This window comes from Hypanus sabinus, chromosome 9 (genome assembly GCF_030144855.1).
Source record: "Hypanus sabinus isolate sHypSab1 chromosome 9, sHypSab1.hap1, whole genome shotgun sequence".
Classification (NCBI taxonomy): domain Eukaryota; kingdom Metazoa; phylum Chordata; class Chondrichthyes; order Myliobatiformes; family Dasyatidae; genus Hypanus; species Hypanus sabinus.
This window is the reverse complement of record NC_082714.1, coordinates 68,713,073-68,733,386: the sequence shown is the minus strand read 5'-3', so window position 1 is coordinate 68,733,386 and position 20,314 is coordinate 68,713,073. Positions and strand designations below refer to the sequence as shown.

At 44.1% G+C, this 20,314-nt stretch overlaps 1 protein-coding gene across 5 annotated transcripts in view; it reads right to left on the bottom strand.

Annotated features, from left to right (window-relative positions):
• The window catches only part of e4f1 (E4F transcription factor 1), a 71,083-nt gene that overhangs the window by 40,584 nt on the left and 10,185 nt on the right, over positions 1 to 20,314 (bottom strand). For 2 of the 5 annotated variants that reach the window (XM_059979877.1, XM_059979878.1), the window contains exons 2-4: positions 12,176 to 12,330; positions 8,345 to 8,435; positions 67 to 281 (exon numbers count right to left, since the gene is read on the bottom strand). In XM_059979877.1, coding sequence (XP_059835860.1) covers positions 67 to 281; positions 8,345 to 8,435; positions 12,176 to 12,330 — 461 coding nt within the window. Of the gene's footprint in view, positions 1 to 66; positions 282 to 8,344; positions 8,436 to 12,175; positions 12,331 to 19,928; positions 20,232 to 20,314 lie in introns of those variants that run through there. The other 3 variants (XR_009514004.1, XM_059979876.1, XM_059979875.1) reach the window with 3 other exon arrangements.

Below are 20,314 nucleotides of genomic sequence, written 5' to 3'. Positions count from 1 at the left end.
ATGGTGCAGCAGATTTGATGGGCCAAATGGCCTAATTCTACTCCTATGTCTTATGATCAAACTGACCGTTTTAAAGGTCTTTTCACAGACTTGACACATGAAGCGTCCTTCATCAGTCAGAACCATTTCATATCTCTTCTTTTCAGCCCCACTCTCTTCCAAGTTCTTCTGGCAGTTCTGACCATCAGTTACTTCACTGGTAAGCTGTTCTGTCTGTTGCAGTTGAGAGTATTCACAAAATTGTTCCTCTGAGATCTGACATGCCTTGTTGGCCCCAGCATCTGGAAATAGAATCAGAACTTAGAATGCAAAATACAGCATCACATTGACCAGAGTCTCATACAGCTGCCATTCTTGAAGATGTATTACATTGATCCAGGACAAATGTTATTCTTTGAATACTGCCCAGTTTAAAGTCACAGTACGTATAATCTTCCAAAAACTTTTACCTCAAAACTTTCTTAAATGAGAGGACTTACTGGAAAAGAAAATTCACCATATTTAAGTACTGCATATTTGCTGATTCAGAAACACCAACAAGAGGTGAGTTTTGCCTGAATAGTATCACAGTACGAAGTCACACCTAATTAGCCCGACCAATCAAGAAGTGGCTGAGTTGTGGGAGAGACTTTTGGGTTATTGGACTCTCTTCCAGGGAAGATTGGACCTGTACAGAAGAGATGGTTTGCACCTGAAATAGAGGGGTCTAATATCCAAGCGGAAAGGTTTGCTAGTGCAACATTGGGGGTTGGGGGGGGGTGGGGGGAGAGTTTAAACTAGAGATGCAGAGGGATGGGAACTGGAGTGCTAGAACAAATAGTAGTTGTGGAGACCGACAATCTTCAGACCTCAGACAAAGTCAGGAATCAAAAGGTTGAGCGTGGTGCAACTGATGTCCTGATCTGCCTATATTTCAATGCCAGGAGTATTGATGGAACGTTGAATGAGCTCAGGGCATGGATTGACACCTGGAATTATAATATTGCAGCCACTAGTTGAGACTTGGCTACAGGAGGGGCAGGACTCAATACTCAATACTCCACCATATCACTGTTTTAGATGTGACAGAGCAGGAGCGATTAAATTGGGAGGAAAGGCACTACTAGTCAGGGAAAAAGTCACAGTAGTGCTCAGTCACGACAGACTGGACAGCTCGTCTAGTGAGGCTTTATGGGTGGGACTAAGGAATAAAAAAGGTAATTAAGCTGTAATACAGACCACCCAACCCTCCACGGGATTTAAAGGAATAAATTTGTACACAGATATCATGGACAGTTGCAAGAAACATAGCTGGTTTTAACTTTCCACATGTTGATAGGACTTCCATACTGTAAAAGGACTAGATGGGATAGAGTTTGTCAAATGTGTTTCTTTAATCAGTACACACAAGTCCCAACGAGAGAATGTGTGATACTTGATTTACTAACAGAAAATGAGACAGGGCGCGTGACAGAATTTTATGTAGAAGAATTTGTGTCTAGTGATCATAATTCCATTAGATCAAAGTAAATATAGAAAAGGGTAGGTCTGGTCCACAGGTTGAGATTCTAAATTGGAGAAAGGTCAATTTTGAAGGTATCGGAAAGGATCTGGCAAGTGTGGACTGGGACAGGTTGTGTTCTGGCAAGGTATACTTGGTAAGTGGGAGGCCTTCAAAAGTGAAATTTTAGAATACAAAGTTTGTATGTGCCAGTCAGAATATAAGGTAAAGGCAACAGGCTTTAGGGAACCTTGGTTTTCTAGAAATTTTGAAGCTCTGGTTAAGAAAGAAAGGTGCACAGCAGGTATAGGCAGGTAGGACAAATGAGGTACTTATGAAGTATAAAAAATGCAAGAAAACACTTAAGAAGGAAATCAGGAGGGCTAAAAGAAACAAGAGGTTGCCCTAGCAGACAAGGTAAAGGAGAATCCTCAGGGATTCTACAGATACATTAAGAGCAAAAGGATTGCAAGGGACAAAATTGGTCCTCTGGAAGTTCAGAATCTGTGCATGGTGCCAAAAAGGATGGGGATCTGTATTGACTCGGGAGATGGACACAGACAGATGTGAGGCAAAGCATCAGTGAGATCACTGACCCTATACATATTACAGAGGAGATGTTTGCTGTCTTGAGGCAAAGTAGGATGAATAAATCCCCAGGGACTGATAAAATGTTCCCTCAGACCCTGTGGAAGGCAAGTGGAAATTGTAGGGTCCCTAGCAGAGATATTTAAATCATCCTTAGCAACAGGTGAGGTACCAGAGTATTGGAGGATAGCTAATTTTGTTCTGCTGTTTAATGATGATGATGACATCGACTCAGGCCTGAGAGGCCAGCGTCGGGCACTTTCATGCCTTACAAGGCGCGGAACGAAAGACTGTGTGGTGTGCCACTCCTCACACAGACATTTCACAGTGTTTTTCTTTATCTTACGAGGTCGAGTTGTGAGCTCAACACTCAATCCGGCATGGATGGAAAGGGTACTTGGGAACAGCCCGACTGGATTCGAACCCGGGAACCTCCGTTCCGGAGTCCAGCGCTGATGTCACTGCACCACCAGCCAACCACCATCTGTGTAAGAAAGGCTCTAAAAATAAACCAGGAAATTATAGGCTGGCGAGCCTGACATCAGTAGTGGGGAAGTTATTGGAAGATATTCTAAGAGGCCAAATATGTGAGTATTTGGTTAGACAGGGACTGATTAATTAGGGATAGCCAGCAGGGATTTGTGCATGCTAGGTCATCTCTAACCAATCTTATACACTTTATCGAGAAAGTTAGCAAGAAAGTTGATGAAAGCAAGGCAGTGGATGTCATCTACATGGACTCTAGTAAGCCTTTGACAAGGTCCCATATAGGAGTTTGGTCAAGAAGGTTCAGTCGCTTGGCACTCAGGAAAAGGTAGTAAACTGGATTAGACATTGGCTTTGTGGGAGAAGCCAAAGACTGGTAATAGATGGTTACCTCTCTGACTGAAAGCCTGTGACTAGTGGAGTGCCACAGGGATCTTGTACTGGGTCCATTGTTGTCATGTGCATCATTGATCTGGATGATGGAAAATGAATCAGCAGATTTGTGGATGACACCAAGATTTGGGATGTAGTGACAGTGAGGAAGACTATCAGACCTTGCAGCAGGATCTGGACCAGCTGGAAAAATGGCCTGAAAAATGGCAGACGAATTTAATTCTGACAAGTGTGCAGTGTTGCACTTTGGTAAGACTGGCCAGGTCAGGTCTTACACAATGAGTAGTAGGGCACTGACAAGTGCAGTAGAACAAAGGGATCTGGGAATATAGGGCCATAATTCAATAAAAGTGGCATCACAGGTAGATAGAGTCGTAAGAAAGCTTTAGGCGCATTGGCCTTCATAAATCAAGATATTGAGATGGGATGTAGTGCAGAAGTTATATCAGACATTTGTGAGGCCTAATTTGGAGTACTGAGTGGAGCTTTGGTCACCTACCCACAGGAAAGATGTAAATAAAGTTGAAAGGGTACAGAGAAAATTTAGAAGGATACTGCCAGAACTGGAGGAGTTATAAGAAAAAATTGAATAGGTTTGGACTTTATTTATAGGCTTTAATAGGCTCAATGAGCTTAGGCAATAACAGGACGAGGCAAGGTAGGTTTACCTGTGTTATTTGCGGAAAGGAGGAACTATGTGCGTGAGGCCAGTTTTCTGTTCTCGGTATCAGGTATGGGGTGGGGGCGGGGAGGTCCTGGAGTCTCCCAGCCTCCCTGACGGCCATATCTGCACCCAGTGTGTTGAGCTGCAGCTCCTACAGGACCAAGTTAGGGATCTGGAGATGCAGCTCGATGACCTTCATCTGGTCAGGGAGTGAGGAGGTGACATAAAGGAGTTATAGGCAGGTGGCCACATGGGGGCCATGGGAGACAGACAGACAGTCAGGAGGGGAAGCCCTGTGGCTGTACCCCTTGACAATAAGTACTTCTGTTTGAGTACTGTTGGGGGGGGGGGAACAGCCTACCTAGGGGAAGCGGCAGTGACCGTGCCTCTGGCACAGAGTCTGGCCCTGTGGCTCAGAAGGGGAGGGAAAGGAAGAGGAAGGCAGTAGTGATAGGGGACTCTATAGTCAGGGGTTCAGACAGGCCATTCTGTGGACGCAGGAAAGAAACTCGGATAGTAGTTTGCCTCCCAGGTGCAAGGGTCCGGGATGCTTCGGATCGTGTCCAAGCTATCCTGCAATGGGAGAGAGAACAGGCATAGGTCATGGTACATATTGGTACCAACAACATAGGTAGGAAAAGGGAAAAGGCCCTGAAAAAAGACTACAGGGAGTGAGGAAGGAAGTTGAGAAGCAGGACTATAAAGGTAATAAGCTCGGGATTACTGCCTGTGCCACGTGACAATAATAGGAATAATATGAGGTGGAGGATAAATGTGTGGCTGAGGCATTGGAGCAGGGGCAGGGATTCAAATTTCTGGATCATTGGGACCTCTTTTGGGGCAGGTGTGACCTGCACAAAAAGGACAGGTTACACTTAAATCCCAGGGGGACCAATATCCTGGCGGGGAGGTCTGCTAAGGCTACTGGGGAGAGTTTAAACTAGTATTGTTGGGGGGGTGGGAACCGACCTGAAGAGACTGGGGAAGAGGAAGTTGGCTCACAAATAGAGAAAGCTTGTAGACAGTGCGAGAGGGAGGACAGACAGATGATAGAGAAAGGACAAGCACAGACCGAAGGTTTGAGATGTGCCTATTTTAACGCAAAGAGTGCTGCGAACAAAGCAGATGAATACTTGGAGATATGATGTGGTGGCCATTACAGAGACTTAGATGGCTGAGGGACAGGAATAGTTACTTCAAGTGCCGGGTTTTAGATGTTTCAGAAAGGACAGGGAGGAAGGCACGAGGTCAGAGATAGTGTCACGGCTGCAGAAAAGGTGGATGCCTTGGAGGGATTGTCCACAGAGTCTCTGTGCGTGGAGGTTAGGAACAGGAAGGAGTCAATAACTTTACTGGGTGTTTTTTTTATAGGCCACCCAATAGTAACAGGGATATCGAGGAGCAGATAGGGAAACAGATCCTGGAAAGGTGTAATAATAACAGAGTTGTCATGATGGGAGATATTAATTCCCCAAATATCAGCTGGCATCTCCCTAGAGCAAGGGGTTTAGATGGGGTGGAGTTTGTTAGGTGTGTTCAGGAAAGTTTCTTGACACAATATATAGACAAGCCTACAAGAGGAGAGACTGTACTTGATTTGGTATTGGGAAATGAACCTGGTCAGGTGTCAGATCTGTCAGTGGGAGAGCATTTTGGAGATAATGATCATAATTCTGTCTCCTTTACAAAAGCAATGGAGAGAGAAAGGAACAGACAAGCTAGAAAAGTGTTTAATTGGCATAAGGGGAATTATGAGGCTATCAGGCAGGAAATTGGATGCTTAAATTGGAAACAGATGTTCTCAGGAAAAGTACAGAAGAAATGTGGCAAATATTCAGGGGATATTTGTGCGAAGTTTTGTATAGGTACGCTCCAATGAGACAGGGAAGTTATGGTAGGATACAGGAACCGTGGTGTACAAAGGCAGTAATAAATCTAGTCAAGAAGAAAAGAAAACCTTACAAAAGGTTCAGAGATCTAAGTAATGTTAGAGATCTAGAAGATTATAAGGCTACTAGGAAGGAGCTTAAGAAGGAAATTAGGAGAGCCAGAAGGGGCCATGAGAAGGCCTTGGCGAGCAGAATTAAGGAAAACCCCAAGGCATTCTACAAGTATGTGAAGAGCAAGAGGATAAAACGTGAAAGAATAGGACCTATGAAGTGTGACAGTGGTAAAGTTTGTATGGAACTGGAGGTAATAGCAGAGGTACTTAAGGAATACTTTACTTAATTATTCACTATGGAAAAGGATCTTAATGACTGTAGTGATGACTTGCAACAGACTGAAAAACTTGAGTATGTAGATATTAAGAAAGAGCATGTGCTGGAGCTTTTGGAAAGCATCAAGTTGGATAAATCGCTAGGACTGGATGAGATGTACCCCAGGCTACTGTGGAAGGCGAGGGAGGAGATTGCTGAACAATGATCTTTGCATCATTAGTGGGGACGGGACAGGTTCCAGAGGATTGGAAGGTTGCGAATGTTGTTCCTTTATTCAAGAAAGGGAGTAGAGATAGCCCAGGAAATTATAGACCAGTGAGCCTTATCTCACTGGTTGGTAACTTGATGGAGAAGATCCTGAGAGGCAGGATTTATGAACATTTGGAGAGGTATAATATGATTAGGAGTGGTCAGCATGGCTTTGTCAAGGGCAGGTCATGCCTTACGAGCCTGATTGAATTTTTTGAGGATGTGACTAAACACATTGATGAAGGAAGGGCAGCAGATGTGGTGTATATGGATTTCAGCAAGGCATTTGATAAGGTACCCCATGCAAGGCTTATTGAGAAAGTAAGCAGGCATGGGATCCAAGGGGACCTTCCTTTGTGGATCCAGAACTGCCTTGCCCACAGAAAGCAAAGAGTAGATGAGTCATATTCTGCATGGAGGTCAGTCACCAGTGGGATGCCTCAGGGATCTGTTCTGGGACCCTTACTCTTCGTGATTTTTATAAATGACCTGGATGAGGAAGTGGAGGGATGGGTTAGTAATTTTGCTCATGACACAAAGGTTGGGGGTGTTGTGGATAGTGTAGACGGCTGTCAGAGGTTACAGGATATTGATGGGATGCAAAACTGGGCTGAGAAGTGGCAGATGGAGTTCAACCCAGATAAGTGTGAAGTGGTTCATTTTGGTAGGTCAAATATGATGGCAGACTATGGTATTAATGGTAAGACTCTTGGCAGTGCAGAGGATCAGAGGGATCTTGGGGTCTGAGTCCATAGGACACTCAAAGCAGCTGCGCAGGTTGACTCTGTGGTTAAGAAGGCATACAGTGTATTGGCCTTCATCAATCGTGGAATTGAATTTAGGAGCTGAGAGTTAATGTTGCAGCTATATAGGACTCTGGTCAGACCCCACTTGGAGTACTGTGCTCAGTTCTAGTCACCTCACTACAGGAAGGATGTGGAAGCCACAGAAAGGGTTCAGGGGAGATTTACAAGAATGTTGCCTGGATTGGGGAGCATGCCTTTTGAGAATAGGTTGAGTGAACTCGGCCTTTTCTCTTTGGAGTGACAGAGGATGAGAGGTGACCTGATAGAAGTGTATAAGATGATGAGAGGCATTGATCGTGTGGATAGTCAGAGGCTTTTTCCCAGGGCTGAACTGGTTGCCACAAGAGCACACAGGTTTAAGATGGTGGGGGGCAGGTACAGAGGAGATGTCAGGGTTAAGTTTTTTTACTCAGAGAGTGTTGAGTGCGTGGAATGAGCTGCCAGCAACGGTGGTGAAGGCAGATACGATAGGGACTTTTAAGAGACCTTTAGATACGCACATGGATCTAAGTAAAATAGAGGGCTATCAGTAAACCTAGTAATTTCTAAGGTAAGGACATGTTCAGCACAACTTTGTGGGCTGAAGGGCCTGTATTCTGCTGTAGGTTTTCTATTTTTATGTTTCTATTAAGGGGAAATTTGACAGAGGCATACAAAATTACGAGAGGCACAGGGTAAATACAGGAAGGCTTTTTCCACTGATGTTTGTGACACTACAACTGGAGGTCATGGGTTAAGGATGAAAGGTGAAAGGGTTAAAGGGAACATGAGGAGAAATTTCTTCACTCAGTGGGTTACAAGACTGTGGAATGAGCTGCCAGCATAAGTGGTGCATGTGAGCTCAATTTCAACATTTAAGAAAAGTCTGAATAGGTACTTGGGTATGGACAGCTATGGTCTGGGCACAAGTCAATGGGACTAGGCAGTTTAAATGGTTTGATGTTGACAAGATACAAGATGGGCCGAAGGGCCTGTTTCTGTGCTGTACTTTTCTATGACTCTTATGACTCTAAAAAGGAGTGCATTTGAAGCATTCTGCTGATTGGGTTTTAAAGGATTAACAGGAATTTAATGGGTATTTCACTTAGTAGACAAATGCATGTCATACCTCAGATATGAGAGACTGCAAATGCTGGAATCGGAGCAAAGACATAAACTATTGGTGGAACTCAGTAAGTCGAGCAGCATCTGTGAAAGCAAAAGAACTTGACATTTTGGGTTTCGGATGCAAGATTTCGACCTAAAATGTCAACCATCGCTTTACCTCTGTAGTTGATACTTGACAAGCTGAGCTCTTCCAACAGTCTTTTCTTTGCTGCACTTCATGCCTCATTTGGGAGTATCCAATGGCAGCAATGAGTGCTCAGAAAGATCAATGTTTTTAATTTCAAACTGGCATCTATTCACTTGACAAGAAAACAAATATATAAAGATCAATCTTTTTCCAATGCTACCTTACCTGAATGTGATTTGCTGTTTGCTTCAGTTTGTGCAAGGGAAGCCACAACCAACTGTGTGAGAGTGATTGCCGAGTCCAAGGGCACAGACTCCTGAAAACACAGTGAAGAGGATGAAAACCAGGCTCCAAGATGGCAAAATCCATTACACTTTCAACTGGAAAGGTGGAATGCAAAAATCTCTACTGTTAGATAATTCCCTTCTCAAATACCCAAGGAGCGTAGTTAACCATTAAGCCTAGCCAAAAAGAAGTAAAACTCTAGGCAAACATGAGGATAATCTGCAGATGTTGGAAATTCAAGCCACACACACAAAATGCTGGTGGAACACAGGAGGTCAGGCAGCATCTATAGGGAGAAGCGCTGTTGACGTTTTGGGCCGAGACCCTTCGTCCTTCTGAGGATCCCAGGTACTCACATTTAATTGACTCTGCCTCCCGTTGTTTCTCCCGTCGAGTTCTGAAGGCGACACTCTCCGCCATGAGAAAGTACCTGGCGTCCCTATCACAATCCCTTCCACGCCTCCGGGACACCTTTTTCTCCGTTTGCAATGGACCTGTCCGTTATTTCATCCTCCGTCGGATCCATGCGTGCAATCACAGTTTCTTTGACTTTATCACGTCCTGCAAGGATCGCAAGATCTTCCATCTGCAGACCCCAGAGCATGGATTTCGTATCGCATCCCCAACCCCGGCCGTCGATCTCGGCTGCCCCAGCCACCCAGGGCATATTCACAACCCAGACTCCAGCACCATCAACGTGGGTTCCAGCGACCATGAACAGGTTCAAAGCGATTGCGCAACCACCATCTGTGACTCCAGCCTTGAACTCCAGGCCGGGCCTTCACATGCTGCGATTGTGTCTCCCGTCCCCAGTAAGGGCCTCACCTTTGTCACCCTTCGCCCACACCTCAGCGAGTTCCACGTACGCCATGATGCCGAACCCTTCTTCCGCCGGCTCCGTCTCCGAGATTACTTCTTTGGCAAGGACTCTCCTACCCCCACCGATGACCCCTTCTCCTGTCTTCAACCCTCCTCCTCTTCATGGACACCCCACTCTGGTCTTCTGCCTGCTCTGGATCTCTTTATTGCTAATTGCCAATGGGACATCAACTGTCTCGACTTCACCACACCCTGTTCCAATTCCAACTTCTCTCCTTCCGAACGTTCTGCTTTCCGCTCCCTCCGCACCAAGCCCAACCTTACTATAAAATCTGCTGATAAGGGGGGAGCTGTTAGTCAGTCTATGACTCTTATGACTCTAAAAAGGAGTGCATTTGAAGCATTCTGCTGATTGGGTTTTAAAGGATTAACAGGAATCTAATGGGTATTTCAGTCTGGCCGACTGACCTCTATGTGGCTGAGGCACAGCGACCACTCTCTGATACGTCCTCTTATTTACCCCTTGATCATGAACCCACTAAGGAGCACCAGGCCACTGTCTCCTATACCATCACCAAACTTATCGGCTCTGGGGATCTTCCATCCACTGCCACCAACCTCATAGTTTCCACACCCCACACTTCCCGTTTCTACCTCCTACCCAAGATCCACAAACCTGCCTGTCCAGGTAGACCCATTGTCTCAGCTTGCTCCTGCCCCTCCAAACTCATTTCTGCATACCTTGACACTGTTTTACCCCCCTCTTGTTCAATCCCTTCCCACCTATGTTCGTGACACTTCTCATGCTTTGAATTTTTTCAATGATTTTAAGTTCCCTGGCCTCCACCGCCTTATTTTCACCATGGATGCCCAGTCCCTATCTGCCTCCATCCCCCACCAGGAAGGTCTCAAAGCTCTCCGCTTCTTTTTGGATTCCAGGCCTAACCAATTCCCCTCTACCACCACTCTCCTCCGTCTAGCTGAATTAGTTCTTACTCTCAATAATTTTTCCCTTGGCTCCTCCCACTTCCTCCAAACCAAAGATGTAGCCATGGGCACCCGCATGGGTCCCAGTTATGCCTGCCTTTTTGTTGGCTTTGTGGAACAGTCCATGTTCCAAGTCTATACGGGTATCCGTCCCCCTCTTTTCCTTCGCTACATCAACAACTGCATTGACGCTGCCTCCTGCACGCATGCTAAGTTCGTTAACGTCATTAATTTTGCCTCCAACTTTCACCCTGCACTCAAATTTACCTGGTCTATTTCTGACACCTCCCTCCCATTTCTTGATCTTTCTGTCTCCATCTCTGGAGACGGCCTATCTACTGATATCTACTATAAGCCTACAGACTCTCACAGCTACCTGGACTATTCCTCTTCCCACCCTGTCTCTTGCAAAAATGCTATCCTCTTCTCACAATTACTCCGTCTCTGCCGCATCTACTCTCAGGATGAGGCTTTTCATCCCAGAACAAAGGAAATGTTTTCCTTTTTTAAACAAAAGGGCTTCCCTTCTTCCATCATCCACTCTGCTCTCAAATGCATCTCTCCCATTTCCCACACATCTGCTCTCACCCCATCCGCCCACCACCCCACTCGGGATAGGGTCCCCCTTGTCCTCACCTACCACCCCACCAGCCTCTGGATCCAATGCATAATTCTCTGAAACTTCCACCACCTCCAAAAGGATCCCGCTACCAAGCACATCTTTCCCTCCCCCCCCCTTTCTACTTTCCGCAAGGAACGCTCCCTACGCAACTCCCTTGTTCATTCATCCCCCCCCATCCCTTCCCACCGATCTCCCTCCTGGCACTTATCCTTGCAAGCGGAACAAGTGCTACACCTGTCCTTACACTTCCTCCCTCACCACCATTCAGGGCCCCAGACAGTCCTTCCAGGTGAGGCAACACTTCACCTGTGAGTCGTCTGGTGTGGTATGCTGCGTCCAGTGCTCCCGGTGTAGCCTTTTATATATTGGTGAGACCCAATGCAGACTTGGAGAGCGTTTCGCTGAACATCTATGCTCTGTCCATCAAAGGGAGTAGGATCTCCCAGTGGCCACACATTTTAATTCCACGTCCCATTCCCATTCTGATATGTCTATCCATGGTTTCCTCTACTGTCAAGGTGAAGCCACACACAGGTTGGAGGAACAACACCTTATATATTGGCTGGGTAGCCTCCAACCTGATGGCATGAATATTGATTTCTCTAACTTCCGTTAATGTCCCTCCTCCCCTTCTTACCCCATCCCTGATATAGTTTTTTTCCCCCTCTTTTTTTTCTCTTTCTCTCTCTGTCCATCATTTTGCCTATTCTCCATCTCCCTCTGGTGCTCCCCTCCCACTTTCTTTCTCCCTAGGCCTCCCGTCCCATGATCCTTTCCCTTCTCTAGCTCTGTATCCCTTTTGCCAATCACCTTTCTGGCTCTCAGCTTCAGCCCACCCCCTCCAGTCTTCTCCTATCATTTTGCATTTTCCTCTCCCCCTCCTACTTTCAAATCTCTTACTATCTTTCCTTTCAGTTAATCCTGACGAAGGGTCTCAGCCCGAAACGTCGACAGCGCTTCTCCCTATAGATACTGTCTCGTCTGCTGCGTTCCACCAGCATTTTGTGTGTGTTGCTTGAGTTGGGATGAAACAGTGGGGCAAAGTGATGAGATGAAGAGGTGGAAAAAGATTGACAAACAATAAGAAAAGAGGAGATCAAAAAATTGTGAAAAGAATTTAAATGATTCTGGAATTACCACATCCTCTTACTGTTGCGACAGTTAATGCAAGCCAATGAGGTGAAGATAGGGAGGTCTCGCGAAGAGAAGTGATAACAAGTAAAAGAAATGAAAAAAGTCAGAAAGGAGGTGCAAAATTATAGAGCTGAGTACACAGGAAAAACCAAAATGCTAATTACAAAAGAGATTGCACCTAGGGTATCAATACATTAAGAACCAACTACCTCAAAGGCTGCTTGGTTGAGATGGAGATGCTTAGGACAACCTGTGGATGCGGCCTGGTTCCGCTGGCATGCTTTCTGCAATTTGTGAGTAATGAACCCCTCCAAGCTGCAAAATTCTGCCTGACATCGGCCGCATTTATGAACATCATGTTCTTCTGCAAACAAGATCCAAGAGTTAACACAATGAATAAGCTCTAGCAATGCAAACATTACTTAACTCAAATCAATGTTTTCAGTAAGCACAGAGTCAAGCAAAGAATAAAAAAGGTTAAGAGACAGATAACTCATCATTCAAGCAAATTCATCATTCCAACCAAATTCAAAAATCGGTTTGAAGACTGAACAGCTGACAGTGTTCCTGTAGCATGGTTGTACTGAGAAGACAGCAAATTAATTGTAGTTCACGTGCAACAAACTTAGGAAGAGGAGGCTGAAAGGGGATGATGCGACACAGAGAGATGAAAACAGTAACTAAATATATACCGTTCGTCAGAAATCACAAGAGAAATGAAAGTTTGAATTACAGAGTTCTTACGAGATATATATAGAACAGTTAATTTCATAATGTTAGAATGAAGGGCAAGGCTGTCAGCATTAGTGAGTCCTGGCTGACGAGGGATATTAAAGGTCTCGTCAGGAAAAAAGTGGCATGTCAGATATAAGCAGCTTGGATCAAGAAAAACCCTTCATGACTATGCAGGACATAGAAGTACTCTTGAATAGGAAATAGAGAGAGCAGAAATAATACAAGAGATATATCTTAGTAAAATCCTACAAGATTCCATAAGTACATTAAGAACAAATGGTATCTAGGGAGACAATAGAATTCATTCAGGATCAGTGTGGTCATCTATGTGTGGAGTCACGGAAGGTCTTAAATGAAAACATCTTATCTGTATTTAACCTGGAGAAGGTTATGGAAGCTAGGGAATTAATGGAAGGAAACGGTGTTGTCCTGAAATATATTGATATTACAAAAGGAAAGTTTTGGTAGGTCTTGAAGCACTTGAATATGGATAAATCCCTGGAGCACAACCAAGAGTTTCTTTCAATGCTTTCAGAAGCAAAGGAAGAAATTGCTGGGCTCTGGCACAAATTTTTGTAATTCCTTGAGCTTTTCAAAGAGGTAATGAAGACAAATGATGAGGGCACAGTGGCCAACATTGTTAATGTGGACTTTAGCAAGGCTTTTGACAATGTAAATTTGCCAATGCCACCAATACTGCTGGTATTCCCAAATCAACTGGGAAAGTGGGCAAATAATGGCAGATGGAATTTAACTCATTCATGTAGAGTGAAGTATTTTGGAAGGTTAAACCCGGACAGGATGTGCACAGTAAATGACAGGCACAGGATAGTATTATAGAACAGAGAGACCGAGAAATTTCACGCACTTGGTTCCCAAAAAGGCTGAGATGATGCAGGTAAACACAATGAAGGTACATGGCACATTTGGCTTCATCAGATAAGAGATTGAGTAAACACGAGGAAATCTGCAGATGCTGGAAATTCAAACAACACACACAAAATGCTGGTAGAACACAGCAGGCCAGGCAGCATCGATAGGGAGAAGCACTGTCGACGTTTCGGGAGATTGAGTATAAGGGTTAGGACATCATATTACAACTATAAATGGCATTTAGTGGAACGGCACCTGGTATATTGTGTGCAGTACCGGTTGCCTTGCCATAGGAGGGATGTGATTAAGATAGAGAAGATGTATGTATGTATGTTATTAAGACTGGAGGGAAACTTATAAGGAAAGTTTGGATAGGCTGGCACTGTCTTCTGTGAAACAAAGGAAACTGGAAAAGGAAAAGAGAATTGTGATAAAGATGAAAATGGTTTATTAGTGTCACAGGTATCAAGATATAGTAAAAACATTTAGTTTTGCATCACACACAAAATGCTGGTGGAACACAGCAGGCCAGACAGCATCTATAGGGAGACGCGCTGTCGACATTTCGGGCCAAGACCCTTCGTCAGGTTTTGCATGCTATCCAGACAAACCATTTCAAACAGAAGTAGATTGAGGTAGTACAATGGAAAAGGCAGTAACAAAATGCAGAATATAGTGTTATGCAGGTAGGCAATAAGGTGCAAGAACTACAGTGAGGTAGACTGATGGATCAAGAGTTTATCCTTAAAGTACAGGTAGGCAAAAGAAATATTCTTTAAGTGACAAGGAATTGAGGAATAGAAGGACTTTCATTAGATATATAATGCACAGGTAGCAGTGCAAATTTGTGAATATCTTTGAAATTAAAGTGAATCAACTCTGTAAGGTACAGATTGCAAACATTACATTTGTACAGTTTCTACTTGACCAAGAGATCAACCTTCTTCCTTCGCATTTGTTTTAAATGCCTTATGGACATGACCATTCAATCCAGACTGGGTTACACTTCAGTGCATTAATACTAATTGTTATAGGTGTTACCTTACGAATGGAATATAAACCTGTGCCCACACTCACATCATCACCAAAGTCTATGAGTTATTTAAAGTTGTTTCTCCGGAGTTTGCAACTCAGCAACATTTGGTTGGAATATTTACCTATTATTTTGTAGTTATATCTATGTGCATGCATTTATTAAAATAAGAGCTTGTAGCCAATGGCACAAATAAATTAATCATCTAAACAGACCCTAGATTAGTCTACAATTCCTTTGTGGAAGCCAAAATTTCCTTCAAGGTTGAAGACAATGAAACACAAAAGCACAATCACTGCTTCTTAAAAAATAAAGTTTGATCTTCATGCTTTGTCCTTGACCGTGCAACCAACACTCCCCTTCCATCTTCCATAACATTTTAATCCAGAATCTTTCAGAAGAGAAAATAGGAGAAGGAATAGGTCATATAGTCCCTTTGGCCTGCTCCTCATTAAGTTTAATCATGGCTAATCATCCAGACCAGTACCCTGTTTCTGCTTGTGCTTGCTCACGCTCCCCATATCCTTCAATTCATGTATCATTATGCACTCCTTCTTAAATATGTTTAACATTTTGGCTGCCACTGCCTTCTGTGGTAGGGAATTCCACTGTTCTCCATCCTTCAGGTAAAGAACTTTCTCCTGATCTCGGTTTTAAAATTTATGTATCATGGGACTGTGATCCTTAGTTCTAGACTCTCTAGCTATCAAGAACACCTGTGTCTAACTGGTTTGTATAGTCAAGCTAAAATTTTTATCAGTGTCAATGAGATTACCTTTCATTCTTCTAACTTCAGTGAATCTATGCCTAACTAATACAATTTCTCTTCATATGTCAGTACTGCCAACTTCGAAATCAGTCTTGTAAACCGTTGTTAGATTCCATGGCAAGAACATTCCTCCAATGGTAAGGCGACCAAAATGCATAAAATAAATCCAAAAGGGGTTTCAACCAGTCCTGTACAGATTTGCTTCCTCCTATCACCGTGATCAAAGTCACTAGTTGCAACTAGTGACTGCACTGTGATACTTTCCTTAGTGCAGTTTCAATCACATTTAACAGTTGATTATACTGTCCTTCTATCTCTTTTCTCTCTTTATTGCTGACACCTCTCTATGGCCTCATATCCATTCCAGAGGATGTACATTTTGAATCTGGATTCGTTTGTGTGCCTTTAACATTGTCCACTTTTGAAACAAATGAAAAGGATCAATGTAATGACTGAGTTTGTGCAGCGCATATGTGCACAGTAACGATTGCAGCCTAGCATCTTGCAAATTCACATCAATAGTCCAAACCATCTCTTTGGAACGCATTGTCCTCTTCATTAATCTACAGCTTAAAAATGATTTTGGACATAATCTAAAACCTCAACTTTTGCCCTTTTATCACCAGATATTGTTGATGTCCTGACACTTTTGCTCAAGAGTCAAAAGGCCCACTCTAGAAACTTGAATAAAAATGAATCCAGTGAAGTACAACAGATCATTGTACTATCCAAGATGCCATTTTGGTCTGCTCTTTCAGGTAAATTTACTAAAGAAAAAATGGGTTCAAAGGCAATGTTTAGCTCTCAGTTAACAGCAATGAACAAAATTATACTGTCATTTGCAGACTTCCACTTGCAAAAGCACCAATTATCTGCTTTAGTGAATGAGTTGACAAATTGGAGGTCAGCTTCCAAATACATGCATACAGTTGAGCAGTCAGGATCTTTGTTCTGGTTCAATCCTTCCACTTACTAACCTCTTGCTCAAGTTTCCAAGCCCATCACTTAAGTTTGAACCCTTCCAAGCAGCATTAGTTCAGACACAACCCATCCCTCGTACAAGTTCCACTTACCCTGGAAGAAAGCCTGATGATCCATAAATGAAGCCCTCCCTCCCACTCCAGCTCCTCAGCTACATAATGAACTGCACTACCTTCCCATTTCTTACCTCACTAGCACATGGTATGAGTGGTAAATCTGAGCTCCCTGAAATCATTAGTGCCAATGACCCTTGAGACACAGCCGGTAAATGGCTTTCCCTGTGACAATCAGTAAGAACATACATCAGATGTGTCTGTTTTTTTGAAGATGATCACAATCGCAACATCCAAGGTACTTTGACACATCTGCCTCTTCTCAGATTAGGACAATAACATGAGGTTTCATGACTGAAGTCATTTCTCAGCAGGGATATTGTCTGCTCCCAAGACCCTGTTGCTTTTTAAATAAGCAAATAACCTTTTCAAGTTCTTGAGAATCAGGGCTGGCTGCAAGATTGGTTGTGGTTTAATTAAGTCAAAAACGCTGATACTAAGGGTGAAGCTATATCTCTGAAGTATTCCTTCCAGCAGATGCTGGCTGCCTCTCTTCTTGATAAGAACATTAGTTCTTGCCATTAATTGCTTCTCCCAAATAGCCTTTGCAAAGTCCACTGAACTGTCTGGGTTTCAGTGTTAAATCAGTCCTAATGGAAGATCTCAACCTGAAATGATGATTGCCACTGCTTTGTCTCCACAGAGGCATCTAGGGTTCTTCTAGCAGTTTTCTTGGTCCAAATTCTATCATCTGGCATCTCTTGTCTCTATCTGCAGCAGTATTGTGTTTACTGTTAATTTATTCCTGGATCTCATGTACATCCTCATCAGAGTCTCAGTGGTGATGCAGATTGCAACCTGAAACATCATATTTCCTCTTCACCTCACTGCTGAATCTGCTGAGTTCTTCCAGCAGATGGTTTGTTGCTCAACAAACTAATCCTGGTTCTGTTATGTAAAAAAGCTAAGAGCTTCTCAAAAGACCTATCAGATAGCCCACAAGAGCTTTTTTTCCAGTTTGGGAATAGCAAAACTGATCCTCTTGCAGTAACATTTGTGTTGTTGTTTTTCATTTGCTGCAAACACAGAAACATAAAAAACCTACAACACAATACAGGCCCTTTGGCCCACAAAGTTGTGCCGAACATGTCCCTACCTTAGAACTAGGCTTTACCCATATTTTTCTAAGCTCCATGTAGCCATCCAGGAGTCTCTTAAAAAACCCTATTGTTTCTGCCTCCACCACCATCGCCAACAGCCCATTCCACGCACACACCACTCTCTGAGTAAAAAACTTACCCCCGACACCTCCTCTGTACCTGCTTCCAAGCACCTTAAAACTCTGCCCTCTCGTGCTAGCCATTTCAGCTCTGGGGAAAAGCCTCTGACTATCCACATGATCAATGCCTCTCATTATCTTGTACACCTCTATCAGGTCACCTTTCAACCTCCGTCGCTCCAAGGAGAAAAGGCCGAGTTCACTCAACCTATCTTCATAAGGCATGCTCCCCAATCCAGGCAACATCCTTGTAAATCTCCTCTGCACCCTTTCTATGGTTCCCACGTCCTTCCGGTAGTGAGGCGACCTGAATTGAGCACAGTACTCTAAGTGGGAACTGACCAGAGTCCTATATAGCTACAACATTATCTCTCAGTTCTTAAACTCAAGCCTATGACTGATGAAGGCCAATGCACCATACGCCTTCTTAACCACAGAGTCAACCTGAGTAGTACCTTTGAGTGTCCTATGGACTCGGATCCCAAGATCCCTCTGATCCTCCACACTGCCAAGAGTCTTATCATTAATACTATATTCTGCCATCATATTTGACCTACCAAAATGAACCACCTCACACTTATCCCAATGAACTTTATCTGCTAGTTTTGCATCCTATCAATGTCCTGCTGTAACCTCTGACAGCCCTCTACACAATCCACAACACCTCTAACCTTTGTGTCATCACCAAATTTACTAACCCATCCCTCCACTTCCTCATCCAGGTCATTTATAAAAATCACAAAGAGTAGGGGTCCCAGAACAGATCCCTGATGCACACCAGTGGTCACCGGCCTCCATGCAGAATATGACCCATCTACAACCACTCTTTGCCTTCTGTGGGCAAGCCAGTTCTAGATCCATAAAAGAATGTCTCCTTTGATCCCATGTCTCCTACTTTCTCAATAAGCCTTTCATGGGGTACCTTATCAAATGCCTTGCTGAAATCCATATACTCTACATCTACTGCTCTACCTTCATCAATGTGTCTCTCTGGATATACAGGTGTTGGTTATCTCTAGAACATGTTCCACATAGCAGGACAACCCAATTATACATTTCCATTTCCAACACCTTTCTCATCTCTCTTTCTCTATCTCTGGAGACAGCTCATATACTGATGTCTATTATAAACCTACAGACTCTCACAGCCACCTGGACTGTACCTCCTCCCACCCATTACTTGCAAAAAACACCACCCATTTTACTCAATACCTCTGACTCCGCCACATCTGCTCCCAGGATGAGGCTTTTCATTCCAGAAGGAAGGAGATGTCCTCCTTCTTCAAAGAAAGGGGCTTCCCTTCCTCCACCATCAAAGCTGCCCTCAACTGCATCTCTTTCATTTCTGGGACGTCTGTTCTCATCCCACCCCGTCTTCCAACCACCCTACCAGGGATAGGATCCCTTTTGTCCTCACAAACCACCCCACCAGCCTCAGCATCCAGCACATAATTCTCCGCAATTTCTGCCATCTCCAATGGAATCCCACTAACAAGCACATCTTTCCCTCCACCCAACTTTCTGCTTTCAGCAGAGATCGCTCCCTACGCAACTCCCTTGTCCGTTCGTTCCTCCCCACTAAACTCCCCCCGGCACTTACCCTTGCAAGCAGAACAAGTGCTAGATCCACCCTTACACCTCCTCCCTCACTACCAGCCAGGGCCCTAAACAGTCCTTCCAGGTGTGGCAACACTTCACCTGTGAGTCTGGTGGGGTCATATATTATGTCTGGTGTTCCCAGTGTGGCCTCCTGTATATCTGCAAGACCCAACGTAGGTTGGGAGACCACTTCACCGAATACCTACGCTCTGTCCTTCAGAACTGGATCTCTCAGTGGCCACCCATTTTAATTTCACTTCCCATTCCAATATGTCTATTAATTACCTCCTCTACTGTCGTGATAAGGCCACACTCAGATTGGAGGAAAAACACCTGGGTAGCCTCCAACCTGATGGCAGGAACCAATTTCTCGAACTTCTGCTAATGGCCCCCCCCTCACCATTCCCCACCTTCTTTTCCCTCTCTCACCTCATCTCCTTGCCTGCCCATTGCCTCCCTCTGGTGCTCCTCCCCAGTTTCCTTTCTTCCATGACCTTCTGTCCTCTCCTATTAGATTCCCCCTTCTCCAGCTGGTATCTCTTTCACAAACTTCCCAGCTCTTTAATTCACTCCTCCCCCTCCTGGTTTCCCCTAACATCTTATATTTCTCCCTCCCCTCCCCCCATTTTTTAAACCTTACTCATCTTTTTTTCCAGTCCTGCTGAAGGGTGTTGGCCCAAAATGTTGGCTGTACGCTTTTCCATAAATGCTGCCTGGCCTGCTGAGTTCCTCCAGCATTTCACGTGCGTTGCTTGGATTTTGAGCATCTGCGGATTTTCTCTTTGTGAGTAGATTTCCATCATAGTTATTAAAGATCATCTTGTCTCCCTCTGAGAGGCAGCTCAGGAATTTTTCCAAGTTGAAGTACTAACTTTCCTTGGAGTCATTTGCTTCCACAATTATGCATTGATGACCACAGAACACTGATTCAATGTGACCATAAGCCAGATGGTCATGAGGGTCACTGATTCCACAAAGAAAGTTAGCTAAGTTGGAATAGCTTATTCATATTGGCAAAGTCCAATA